Raw genomic sequence first — 13,570 nt, forward strand, 5'->3', positions numbered from 1 at the left:
CGCGGTGGGTCCGGTCGGGGGCAGCGCGGAGCGGGCAGGGGCCAGGTGGGCGGTGCGGGGGCCTGGGCCGAATCCCTGCTGCTGCTGGGGAGCCCCGTGCCTCTCCCTGCCGCTCGCGGCTGCGGCTCCTTCCCGGCGGGACGCGCCCCCGGCCTGCCCCGCACACATGCGGCGCGCGTCCAGCTGCTCCTTCCCGGCTCCTCCCAATCCCTGTAACAAACCCCATTGTGTACTCTGTCCCCATATCTACTCTAGTGGCACCATCAGAGGACCCAACCACATCAGCCACGCCATCGGGGCTCATTCACCTGCACATCTACTAATGTGATATATGCTATCACGTGCTAGCAATTCCCCTCTGCCATGTACATTGACCAAACCAGATAGTCTCTATGTAAAAGAATAAATGGACACAAATCAGACATCAGGAATGGTAACATACAAAAGCCAGTAGGAGACACTTCAATCTCCCTGGACATTCAGTTACAGATTTAAAAGTAGCCATCCTTCAACAAAAAAACTTCAAAAACAGACTTCAAAGAGAAACTGCAGAGCTACAATTAATTTGCAAATTTAACACCATTAATTTGGGCTAGAACAGAGACTGAGAGTGGCTGGCTCACTACAAAAGCAATTTTCCTTCTCTTGGTATTGACACCTCCTTATCAATTATTGGGAGTGGACCACATCCACCCTGACTAAGGCCTTGGCTAGTCTTGAGAGTTACAGCGCAATAAAACCACCCCCAGCACTGTAACTCACTCCCCGTCCACACTGGCAAGGCATTTGCAACGCTGTATCTCCGTGGCTACAGCATTGCAGGTACTCAACCTCCCCGAGAGGAATAACAGCTGCTGCGGAGTGGCTGAGACACTGGTGCTCCAGTGTAAATGGGGAGTAACCTTATTCCGCAGTGATTGACCTCCAGAAACTCCCCATAATCCTTTTAAGTGAAGCTTCCTCTCCTTGTTTTGTTGTGATGCCTCTCTTTGTTTTGTTGTGAACTCCGGGCTCCCAGAGCTGCGTATCAAAAAAACAAACACAGCTACTATTTGCTGTGAATGAGTAGAGGCAGGCAGGGGGTCTCCCTTTGGAACACCCACAGCTCATGTTTGCTTGAAGAAGGAGGCGAGGAGCGGGGGGGAAGAGGAGGGGGACTGGGGTCCGTTTAGGCGAGTGGCTGCTTATCTGGTTTGTGAGGATAAAAACAAACAGCTCTGTTTGCTTTCAGTGAGTGAGAGAGGGGTGGAGGAGGGAGAGGGGTCGGAACTTGCAATGCAGGGTGCTGACACAGTGTCCGCACTCCAAAAATCCACTCTCTCTCCCCCCACGCTTCCTGTCACACTCCACCCCACCCCACCCCTTTTGAAAAGCACATTGCAGCCACTTGAATGCTGGGATAGCTGCCCATAATGCACCACTCCCAATGCCGCTGCAAATGCTGCAAATGTGGCCACGACAGTGTGCTGGCAGCTGGCAGTGTGGACAGACTGCAGCGCTTTCCCTACTCAGCTGTACGAAGACAGGTTTAACTCACAGCTCTGTACAGCTGCACGTGGCCTTGTCAACACTGGTTCTCCACTTGTAAGGTAACTCCCTTCTCTTCATGTGCCAGTATATTTATACCTGTATCTGTAATTTTCACTCCATGCATCTGAAGAAATGGTTTTTTTTTTAACTCATGAAAGCTTATGCCCAAATAAATCTGTTAGTCTTTAAGGTGCCACCGGACTCCTCAATGAATATCTAGTTCAGCACCTTGCATGACTGTGCCAATTGAGAATAATTGCATTTTCAATACTAAGGAGACTTGAGAAATGAATAGTACTGTACTTTGTGTTTGCTTCTTACCCTGGAAGTCACATTAAAATCCAGTCCCAGTTTTGCTTCTAGATTCTGGGCATAGAAAAACAAAGATACGTTGCCAGAAGAGCCTCTGTTCCGGTATGCTACTAATGTCAGACTCCCATGGATTTCATCTATTTCAAAACTAAAATAAAAAGCAAGAAGAATCCTCTCTTATATGGTAGTATGCAACAGCAGTGATCAGAAGAGAGCACCAAATTTAACATAGAGTGCACAATTCTTAGTCATTCAGATCAGTGATCACAACTTGCCTCCTTCCCACCCATTGTAAGTTTGCAGTTTTCAGTATGCATTAGATGCAGAGATGAGATTTGTCATTTGTCATTTTTACATTAAAAAGAGCAGCGACTAAGTTAGCTACATACCTCAGGTTCTTGGTAAATTGCTAATGCAATCCTCTACTAAGCAATGTTTGCCTGTTTCTGAATTATGTACACATATATATCCACTGCCATCCATATATTAAAAAATAAATGGTGTGTAATCATATAACTAAAGAATATCACAATGATTACACACAGGGGTGTGAACTAAGGTGGCACAGGCATTTTCTAAGTTTTGAGTCCTTGACTTTGCAACCTTAAGAATATTCTTTTAACATAGTTGTTTGGGTACAAAATATAAAGTCAGGTCACTGTAACAATCACATTTTGAAATGACTCAGTATATTTTCATATGAGAAAGACCGATTTATTCTTTAAATAGTATGTCTAACGTAACTTTTTATATTGTCTTTTACTTTAAAGGTGGAATTCAGCCCATTGTGGAGGGTCTTTTGCACAGTGACCAGCACAAGGACAGGAGGAGTGTCTACACAGAAGTTTCTGCCCCCCACCCCTCCCAATGGATGCAGTCTCAATGCTGGGTCTGTATGAGTCAGAAGAAAGAAGAATATTGGAGGTAGGAGGGGAAACGGCCATTGTCTTTGTTTCATTCACAAAGTAAAAAACTGAATGCAATTTAAATAGAACAAGTGAAACTTTATTAAACCTGTGGACTGCTCTGTCCATGTGACTGATTTGTTTCCAGCCTAACTCCATGTTTTCTGTTTCACTGGTGTCTCGTCAGTAACAATCCCTCTAGGACAATGGGACCTCTGACTCCAGTTATACTGATTATGTTACAGTCCTTGCTTACGTGTATACAGTGAAAGGAACACCTACGTAAGGGTGTGGAGATCCAGCAGATATTATGAGTGGAATAGTGACTACGGAAGAGTTGTGCTGGAACCAAACAGCCTGAATATAATTTGGAGAGGAAGATCATATTCCTCAAACCCCATTTATTCAAGTTGGTGCAGAAATGGGGTTAGCTGCACCAAAAAATATATATCTATATCTATATCTATATCTATATATATATATAGTAGCTTATAGGGCTAACTTACTTGTTAGTATATATACATCTTTTCTTATAGTTTAAGTATTTGGTTTATTGTAATAGGTTTATAAATTTATATTAAAGTAAGTTTGGCTGTAATGCAAAAAACCTACAGGCTATATCCTGTATGTTAAGCTAAGGCAAAGTTAGCATATCTATATTAAAACCTTTTACTTAAAAAGCAAAGTTAACCTATAGCGTGTTACCTAAATAAATGAGTACCCTTGCCTAAGTTTATGACCGTTTATCTAAATCAATAGACAATGGAAAATGGCATAGGGTTTTTTTTTCACAAACTTAATAAGTACACCACAAAAAACTGATGTGCATACATACCTGTCATTAATACGCACATATATACCAGCCTATTGGGTAAGTGTACCCTAACATTTCAGTGGGTGAGGAATAAAATTTGGGCATAAAAGAAAGGAGGTCTGGCATTTGCCCTATAAAAAAGGTAACCCACCTTAATAAAGTATCTCTGTTCTTACTTTACTCCATCTCCATTTTTCACCATCTCCATTCTCACTTTACTCTATTCTCATTTACTTCCTCCACTCTATCTATCTACAATAACTGCTACTATTTGTAGGCTATACTTGTTCTTTTTAAACTTCAAGGTAACTAGGCTAAGCCTGGTTTCCCTAAATTTTATTCTTAGTTTGTTTATTAGGTTTTAATTTAAGTTTAAGTTAGTCAATTAAACCCTAGACAGCTTTGATAGCGCTTAGCATTTTCTAAGCACTGCATCCCTCACTCAAAAATTAAAAAACCTAAACCGCAAGGCGGGTCCTGTGTCTCTTACTACCAGGTTATCAAAGAAGGGTGTAAGTATGTTAACCAAAGCTTTGTTGCATGTAATACTATATTATCACATGTATCTTTTAAATAGCAGTAATGCAATTGTAACTTTGTAACTCTAGGTATTTTACCATTTACTTACTATTATTAATTTTAATAAAAAGTCTTTAAAACTATATCTATCTCAGTGTAAGCTTCCTGTCATACCCGCGAGGGTTGTTTATAAATTCTGTAAAGCCTAATTCAGAACAAAAACTTTAATCTTCTAATCAAACAAATTGGCAAGCCTAAAACCCATATTAATATTAATAATAATTATTATCAATATTATTATTAAAATTGAATACAAATAAATTAATTAATTAAATTCCTATATTATCCAAATTAATATTATCAGTACACCCTAAATCAGGCTACAGGCTGGTGAGCCAGCCAGGAGTCTCGAGAAGTGTGCGACAGGAATTTTCAGAAATTCCAGGCATTCTTAAACCCCTGAAAATCTCATCTAAAACATTATAGTTACAGGGAGTTAGAGAGCAAGATTTGTGTCTCTTCCTAACTCACTCTTAAAAGCACAAAAACTTGATTTCCTGTGGCTGTGGCTTGGCAGCAAGCCCAGTATTTCCGTTCTGTATTGTGGTTTAACTTAAAGTTTTAACTTATAAGTCTTAAATTCAATCTTGCAAAATAAAGTAATAGTAATGTTATTTAATGTAATACGCGCGTTTAAGGGGCTTTGTTAAAGGTTAAAGTTGTAACAAATGGTACCAATAAAATATAAGCAGTAGCATCAGGCCCGATGACCCACACTAAGTGGTGGTGGGAAAGTTAGTAAATCTGTGTATTAATTGCCACCAAAAGGCCGCAATAACTCAGAACTTGTATAGTTCTTCAGTCCCGGGCTGCACCTCTAATCCATCTGCCTCAGTATCCCCAGCTGTTTGGAGGTCCCAACAGAAAAAAAAAACCTGTCGATCAGCTACAAGCCATCAAGGAAAAAGAGGGAAACGCCCCCACCCCTCTACTTGGGACTTATTAAACTAGGTAAAAAACCAGTTTAGAGTATTATTTCCTCTTGTTTCTGTGAAGGAACGCCCTCCGTATCAAAGTAAACCAACGAAGTATTTATTCTAGTTATTAAAAAGCTAGTAAAGTTGTAAAATTAAAATAAATTCTTTATTTTGTATTAAAAGTGTTAAAAGTAAAGTAAGGGAAAAAGTAAAGTCTGTTGGAGTTGCCAGCAGTATGGCTTTACAAAACTTTGCCAAAAAATACATTCAGGAACATGAAAAAGGTTTAAAACAGCTAAAAAATAGCAAAATACTATCTAAACATTGTAACCCATGGGGTTTTGTAAGTAATGTATTTAATATAAAAACAAAGCAAAAAAAAGGCTAAGCTGGTAAAAAAATAGCTGTTAAATGTCTGCTCGTAGCTTATAGTTCGCTAAAAAAAATTAAATAAAAAAATTAAAGTTACTCAAAAAAGCCCAGCAAACTTTAAATGCCAGTTTAAAATTGCTGAACGGCTATAAATCAAATTGTGGTCGGCTGTTAAAAAAAAAAAAAAAAGTTAAAAAGTTAAAAAATGTGTTAAAAAAATAAAAAAAAGGTTCCCACACTGTTGGCATGTGGAACCGACAAAAATAAAAAATCTGCAGGACCAATTACTAAAAGTAGGGCAAAAAAGTTAGCTCAGGCTAATACGGTACCTTTAGAAGCAAAGTTAAAAATTGGGTCTAAAAAGCCACAGAAAAAGTAAAAAAAAAAAAAAAAAAAATTAGCAGTGCAAAAGCTACCAGCAGTCTGCAGATAAAAAAGTAAGTCTCAGGGTGGCACCACAAAAGGCAAAGTTAAGTGTCATCATAAAAAAAGCAAGTAGTAAAGTAAAAAATAATAAACAAAGCAAAGGGGGGAAAATATCCTCTCCTTTATTAGTGACCACCCCTAATAGTAAAAACAAAATGCCTTTAAAAAAAACTGTAATTGTTCAAAAACTAAAAAATGCGGTGTCACAAGTAACATGGGTAGTTAGCGCCTGTGGTGTAGTAATCTCTAGGTTACAACAACAAAAAATACAACCACCAATGTTACATTGGCACCATATAAATCAAAAAATCCAGCCCCTTTGGGTGAACATTTATTAACATTTGGGCAATCATTAACATTGGCTAGGTCCCTAAAATGTTGTGAACCCTCTACACCCCCTTGGTGTATACTGGTATCACCTGGTGTACCAGTAAAACACCCTGCTACACCAAATTTTAACGGACTAAAAAAATGTCCTGTGTCAGTGTAAAAATGTTTTAAGTATAAAACATTAAGGTTTTATAAAAAGTTAACCCTGCTCATCCAAAATTATCTCCAATGCAATAGTTCAAAAACCACAAGCTAATGCCACTAAAAATTAAAAAAAAAAAAAAAAAAACAGGGTTAGGCCAAAATGTTCCTAAATTCCTTAGGTACCAGTATCCTATACCCATTAAAGTACAAATAAGTCACCTAAAAAAGGTTCAGACCTTTGTATTAATAAAATTAGCAAACCCATACATAAAAAAAACTATCAAGTCTTTATTAACACAAAAAGCCCTATTTGGCCTGTAAAAAAACCAAATGGTTCTTGGCATCTCAAAATTAAATTATAAATGCCTAAATCAGGTAACACCCATTTGTGCCCCTACGGTGGCCAAAATGCCAAATCTAATCAAGTTCTTTAATCCAAAGGCTGTGTAAGTTTACTGTCCTTAACATCAGTAAACAGCTTTTAAACATTATCATTGGCACACATTTCACAGTACCATTTTGCATTTAGTTTCCAAAAAGTCCAATATTCCTAAACACATTTACCCCAGGGATATAAAATTCTCCAGCTTTATTCCATACGCAAATAAGGCGGGTACTGTTGCAATTTTCCAAACCAATTGTTTTATTTTAATATATAAATAACCTGTGTTTAGCAACACAGACTAAAAAAAAGCTTTTAGAAAAGCTTAACAAGCTCCTACAAATCCTAAAAAAAGCAGGATTAAAGTGCAATCCGGTCAAGGCACAGCTAATGGCCAATCGTGTCTCTTTCTTGGACCTCACCCTAACAAAATGGGGTAAAACCCCAGTGCAACAAAAAGTAAATGCAATCCAAACATTGCCTTTACCACAAAGCCCTTTAAAATCCTTTTTTGGGTTTAACTGGGTACCACAAAAATTTCATCTTCAATTTTACTTCTATTGCAGGTCCCTTGTACCAGCTATTAAAAAAAAAAAAAAGGTGTCCAATAAAAATAAACTAAGCAACACACAAAAGCAGTATCGCAGCTAAAACAGGCCATTGTCAAGGCTCAAGTGTTAATCACTCCAAATCCTAAAATACCCTATCATCTTTTGGCCCTCAATGCCATTAAAATTAGAGGCATGAGAGTGTCCCAGTTACGTTATATAAGCCTTAATACATATATATAAGCCTTAATATATCAAACACATTCGGTTCAATATGCTGAATTAGCTGCAGTGGCTTGTGTGCTGGAGTACTGTGTGCAGTTCTCCATCACCACCACATGCCAAAATATCTGTCTGTTTTCAGACTCTGCATGGGTATGCAATTCTCTCACACAGTTTCTACCATGTTGGGAAACAAATGGGTTTACTTCTTCTGATGGCACACCTATTAGGTATGCATCGCTAATGAAATATATCATGGCCCTCATTGCCATTAAAGATTAAGGAGACATGTATAGTAGGGCAGTTGGTAATAAAGATGGTGTTTTAATAGATTTTACCTCAGTATTTTTTTTTTTTTGCAGCAATAGTGTTTAGTGAAGGGGGTTGTGCGATGAGTGTAATATGATTGGGCTGAAGCCCAATTAGAAAATAAAAGTATTGTATGGCTCAACTGGTTACCAATAGGTACTTTTTACAATTGTTATACTTAAGTTTAATTGGTGACATTAAATGTGAGGCATAGGCCACAGGTTTGATTTTTTTATGTTTTTTTTTTTGTGAAGTTACAGTTGCTAATGCATTAACACTTACTGCTACAAAAAGGGTGTGTAGCCTATAAGACTAACCTGCTTGCTTGTGTGTGTGTGTGTAGATGTATATATATCTTTTCTTATAGTTTAAGTATTTGGTTTATTGTAATAGGTTTATAAATTTATATTAAAGTAAGTTTGGCTGTAATGCAAAACACCTACAGGCTATATCCTGTATGTTAAGCTAAGGCAAAGTTAGCATATCTATATTAAAACCTTTTACTCAAAAAGCAAAGTTAACCTATAGCTTGTTACCTAAATAAATGAGTACCCACGCCTATGTCTATGACTTTTTATCTAAACCAATAGACAATGAAAATGGCATAGGGTTTTTTTCCCCACAAACTTAACAATTACACCACAAAAAACTGATGTGCGTACATACCTGTCATTAATACACACATACATACTAGCCTATGGGGTAAGTGTACCTTAACATTTCTGTAAGTAAAAAATAAAATGTAGGCATAATAAAAAAAAAAGGTCTAGCATTTGCGCTATAAAAAAGGTAACCCACCTCAATAAAGTATCTCCGTTCTTACTTTACTCCATCTCCATTTCTCACTATCTCCAGACTCACTTTACTCTATTCTCATTTACTTCCTCCACTCTATCTACAATAACTGCTACTATTTGTAAGCTATACTTGTTCTTCTTAAACTTTAAGTTTCAAAAAAACTAGGCTAAGACTAGTTTCCCTAAGTTTTATTCTTAGTTTATTTATTAAATTTTAATTTAAGTTTAAGTTAGTCAAGTACACCCTAGTCAGCTTTAATAGTGCTTAGCAGTTTCTAAGCACTGCATCCCTCACTCAAAAATTAAAAAACCTAAACCGCAAGGCTAGTCCTGTGTCTCTTACCACCAGGTTATCAAAAAAAAAGTGTAAGTATGTTAACCAAAGCTTTGTTGCATATAATACTATATTATCATATGTATCTTTTAAATAGCAGTAATACAATTGTAACTTTGTAACTCTGGGTATTTTACCATTTACTTACTATTATTAATTTTAATAAAAAGTCGTTAAAACTATATCTGTCTCAATGTAAGCTTCCTGTCATACCCCCAAGGGTCCTTTATAAATTCTATAAGGCCTAATTCAAAACAAAAAAATTTATCTTCTAATCAAACAAATTAGCAAGCCTAAAACCCATATTAATATTAATAATAATTATTATTAATAATATTATCATTAAAATCAAATAAAAATAAATTAATAAATTAAATTCCCATATTATCCAAATTAATATTAGCAGTACACCCTAAATCAAGCTACTATATATATATATATATATACACACACACACACACACACACAGAATGAGAGAGAGAGAGAGACCTCCACAATGGGCTGAATTTTATCTTTACAGCAGACTATATATATTATACACACCTCTACCCTGATATAACGCTGTCCTCGGGAGCCAAAAAAACTTACCGCATTATAGGTGAAACCGTGTTATATTGAACTTGCTTTGATCTGCTGGAGCGCGCAGCTCCGCCCCCACCGGAAGGCTGCTTTACCACGTTATATCCAAATTCATGTTATATCGGGACACGTTATATTGGGATAGAGGTGTACATACAAAAATACACACACATCCCCCACAAAATCTTGAGCTAACTCTGAGGTGTGTTCAGTGAAATTCAGTGTGATGGGGAAAGGGAAATTGGCTTGAACTACATTTACGTCCCTCTCCCCATTTCTGGGGCCACCTGATCACACAATTCATCCATGGTGTAAACAAAGCAGCTAAGGCCAAAACTAGGGATAGCAAAGGAACGAATTGCTGCACAAGCCCCAAACTACCTGATGATTCCCCAATGTAAGAGAAATCCTTCACTTGCCAATTCAGATGACTTTAAGGCTGCTTTGCCACACCAAAGGTTTGATCTTGCTTCCACTGAAATCAGTGGGAGTTTTGCCACTGATTTCCAAGGGAGAATGAATAGGTACTCAAGCAACTAATCACAGACTAGGTTCTTCATGGAAGAGGAGACTTACTTGGTATTCTGCCATTCAATTACTCCTCTCACTCCATCATTGGCATCAATAATAATCTGAGCAGTCAAGCCTTCTGCATCTAAAGACAAAATGCAAAAGACTAAAATAAATATCAAAAGAAAGAAGAAAATCTATTTATATTCTGTTTTTAGGGCTTGGTTAAAAATCTGTTACACAAACTCCAATAAGCTTTACGCACAGAATATGCAGCACTTTGTGTCTCCAAAGTGGGAAAGAGAGAGGAAGAGAGTGGGCAGATTAACTGGTAATGCACAGAGAAAATCTTGTCCCCACTGAATAAAATGAAGAACTATCTTCCACACAAATACTGACATATAAATAGACATCTCCGTCTTACCACAGGTATATACATTACAAACAAATAAAAAAGCAACATTACAAGAATATTAAGGTTGCAAAGCCCAGCACTGAAAAGTTAGGAAATACCAGAATTAATGTTGCCTGTGCAACCTTAATTTGGCCTCTTGGTGCACATGCATTATGATCACATGCTAGTTTTTCCATAGACCCTTCCCTCACTTAGTGCACAAGATGAATGGTAATCCCGAGTAAGCTGTTATCGAAAATTTTCTTTTATCCTCATCATTCAATGTGTGGTCCTAATCCTTATTTACTGTACACTACTTAAACCCCATTCTGAGTTCAGATTAACTAATTTTCTTATGAGCATTTCTATGGTGCTCATCACTCTTACACTTCGTGCTCAGCAAACATTAATACATTTATCTTCATGATACCCCTGGGACATGAGGAAGATGATTATAGTCACTTTACATACATGGAACTGAGGCATAGAGAAATAAATATCCAATGTGTCCAGTAATTTTGGATACCTAATATGAGATGCCTATGGTTTGATTTTTCAAAGAATGTAGCACTTTACTTGTTCAGAGCACAGCACTGCACGGGCAACCTTAATTCAGGCATTTCCTAATGTAAACACTTCTTTTTGAAACCTTATTTTTTTAAATATTTTGGTTTTTGTAATTTCCTATGTTTTATAATAATGAAAAAAAAATGGAAAAAACTAAAATTTCATCCTATGGAACCATATTTACTCTTCACATGTGTCATCAGTAGGGTTGTGATCTTTAGGTCCATGGCAGAGACCTCTATCACTTGAGCTAACTGAGTAACTGTTAGTAGTAGATGACTGTTACCCTAGACCTGCCACTAGAGGGGTGGGGACACACATTATCAGTGGGGTTCACAGTTATTTGATAGACAGGAAAAGATTGTTGAGGATGAGGAATAATGGGTTTAACTGCAGGTTCTGTAGAAATGTGTGCGGTGGGAGTGCAGACCTTTCTGCCCCTATGCCCCTCAGTTTCTCCTTGTTCCCTTCTCTTTCTATTGCCTATACTCTCTAACTCGACTCCCCTTACCAACTCTTTCCCTTATTCTCTCCACCCAGCTCCTGCCTTTTCTCATGTCCCTTCTCTTCTTCCCGGCTCTTCCCCTTCTCCCACCTTTGTTCCTATCCCCCTCAGCTCCTGCCCTTTTGCCCAGTCCAGGTTCCTGGTCCTCATTCTCCATCTCTACGTCTGTTCCCACTCCCCAGTCCTCATCCCTCTGCATTTGAATGAGGCTCTTTCCTCCTTTTCTTCTATGCTGCCTGAGTGTCAGGAGTGGGAGCACTGAGAGCACAGGTGAGGCAGTCTCCACAGCCGCTCCCTGTAGCCAGGTGGAGCAATCACAGGTAAACTCCTGCTCAACTCTGAAGCCCCAAGATGGAGCAGAGTGAAGCCGGAATCTTTCGAGAATTTAGCTGCCACGCTCTAACAAGCATCTACTAAGCATGTGGGAACTGAGAATTTTCTATGTGTTATCGCTTGGCAAAATTTTGGTGGATTTTAACAAGAACAGCAAAACAAACATTTCACCCGGGTGACACCCCTATGCAATTTCAAGTCCCTGCTTCACAGAATGGAAGCACTAGATCTTCTCTAGAAAATGTCAGACATTTAAAAGAGTAGAAACAATGAATTTTCCCCAACTTCATTCTCAGAAATGGTCGAATAACTTTTGCTGAAACTGAAAGATACAGCCTGAGTCAGACATCCAACATGGGGCATTTTAGCACAAATGCTTGAAGTTTGGCAAAGTTATAAGCAATTGAAGCTAATGAAAAATGTTGTGCAACTTTCCTCCTTCACTGCCTATAATATAATATTTCGTGGGTGAAATTCTGGTCCTGTTGACATCAATTGGGTTTTGCCACTCACTTCAATCGGGCCAGGATTCCAGCCTATTCCTAGCACTAACCCTTTATGACTTCCTAAATTGTGAAATTTAACAAGTAAAGTGAACAATAAAGCGAGCATGATGCATCTCAAAATATTCTTTAATCCCTTATTTTTACATCTGTATAGTACCTTAATTTATTTACATCATGATGAAGTAATATGAGATTTTATAATATTGACTTCTCTATTAAATCTTTGCTGGCAAATGAGGAAACTGATAATTTTGTGCAAATTATGAAATGTGTGGACAGGGAAATGTAGACTAGCAAGATTCTACTATAATATTTAGTGTCTAGAATTCAGGGTTATCAAGGAAAATCAGGGGTTAAAACTTATCCCTATATATAATGTGTGCATCTGCAAGCCCGTCCAATATTTGTCCTAGGTTTGCCACTATATCAGGGCTAAGTTACTGTAAGTCAAGAAGGTGTTCAAGTACCTCTAATAATGCACGGTAAGACTAAATAAATAGCCTGTCACCGAATTTAGTTCTGGAAGATAATTTGTCTCACCCATGTGTTACTCTTTCAATGAGCAATAAGTATTTATGGTTTGAATCTCTGAACTAATCACAGCTCAACCTGCATAAATCAGCACTGGATGTTGTGTTTACCTTTCAGTCTGTAATGAATCAACTCAGTCATTTCTACACGCATGCAAAGAAAAGGGAAAAGAGGTCAAAGAGAAACTATTAGAAGCACACAATAAACACATTTCTTTAACATTAGAGGTTAGATTCAGCTCTCTTTGAAATCAATGGGAATTTTGCCATTGGATCAGGACTCTAACCAAGCAAGAGGATAAATGAAGATCATTAAAAGATTAAGAAATTCATTGAAGTTTATCCCCAAAACCAATGTAATAAAAACAGTGATAAAAAGAGACCTTATGAAGTCTGTCATCTCACTGGCCAGTTACACAAAGTATTATTTTGGAACATATGTTTACACACTAAGTAAACAGTAACCAGGGTAAGAACAGAACTCTGGAGGAGGCATAAGGAGAATACCCTTTAATACTCTTTGCATACAGACCAGACACAATGGTAATCCTTGTGCTCATGGAATGCAAGGATTGTGTAAGGTTCGTGCTACTATGGGTGTTATTCTTTCAAAGGTCCTCTGGCCCTCCTGCCCTGCTCCTATCTGCAGAGGCCAGCAGAGCACACTGCACCTTGTATGTGAATGGCCATGATCCCCCTGCAACCTCGTAAGCTCCTAGAGGCAC

General features: G+C 37.9%; 1 protein-coding gene across 1 annotated transcript in view; it reads right to left on the minus strand.

The window, feature by feature from the left end:
• The window catches only part of ADGRV1 (adhesion G protein-coupled receptor V1), a 439,035-nt gene that overhangs the window by 316,504 nt on the left and 108,961 nt on the right, over positions 1-13,570 (minus strand). The window contains exons 41-43 of the mRNA XM_054032481.1: positions 12,957-12,989; positions 10,077-10,155; positions 1,852-1,990 (exon numbers count right to left, since the gene is read on the minus strand). Of these exons, the coding sequence (XP_053888456.1) occupies positions 1,852-1,990; positions 10,077-10,155; positions 12,957-12,989 (251 nt within the window). The remainder of the gene's footprint in view (positions 1-1,851; positions 1,991-10,076; positions 10,156-12,956; positions 12,990-13,570) is intronic.

Source organism: Malaclemys terrapin, chromosome 6 (assembly GCF_027887155.1).
Source record: "Malaclemys terrapin pileata isolate rMalTer1 chromosome 6, rMalTer1.hap1, whole genome shotgun sequence".
NCBI lineage: Eukaryota > Metazoa > Chordata > Testudines > Emydidae > Malaclemys > Malaclemys terrapin.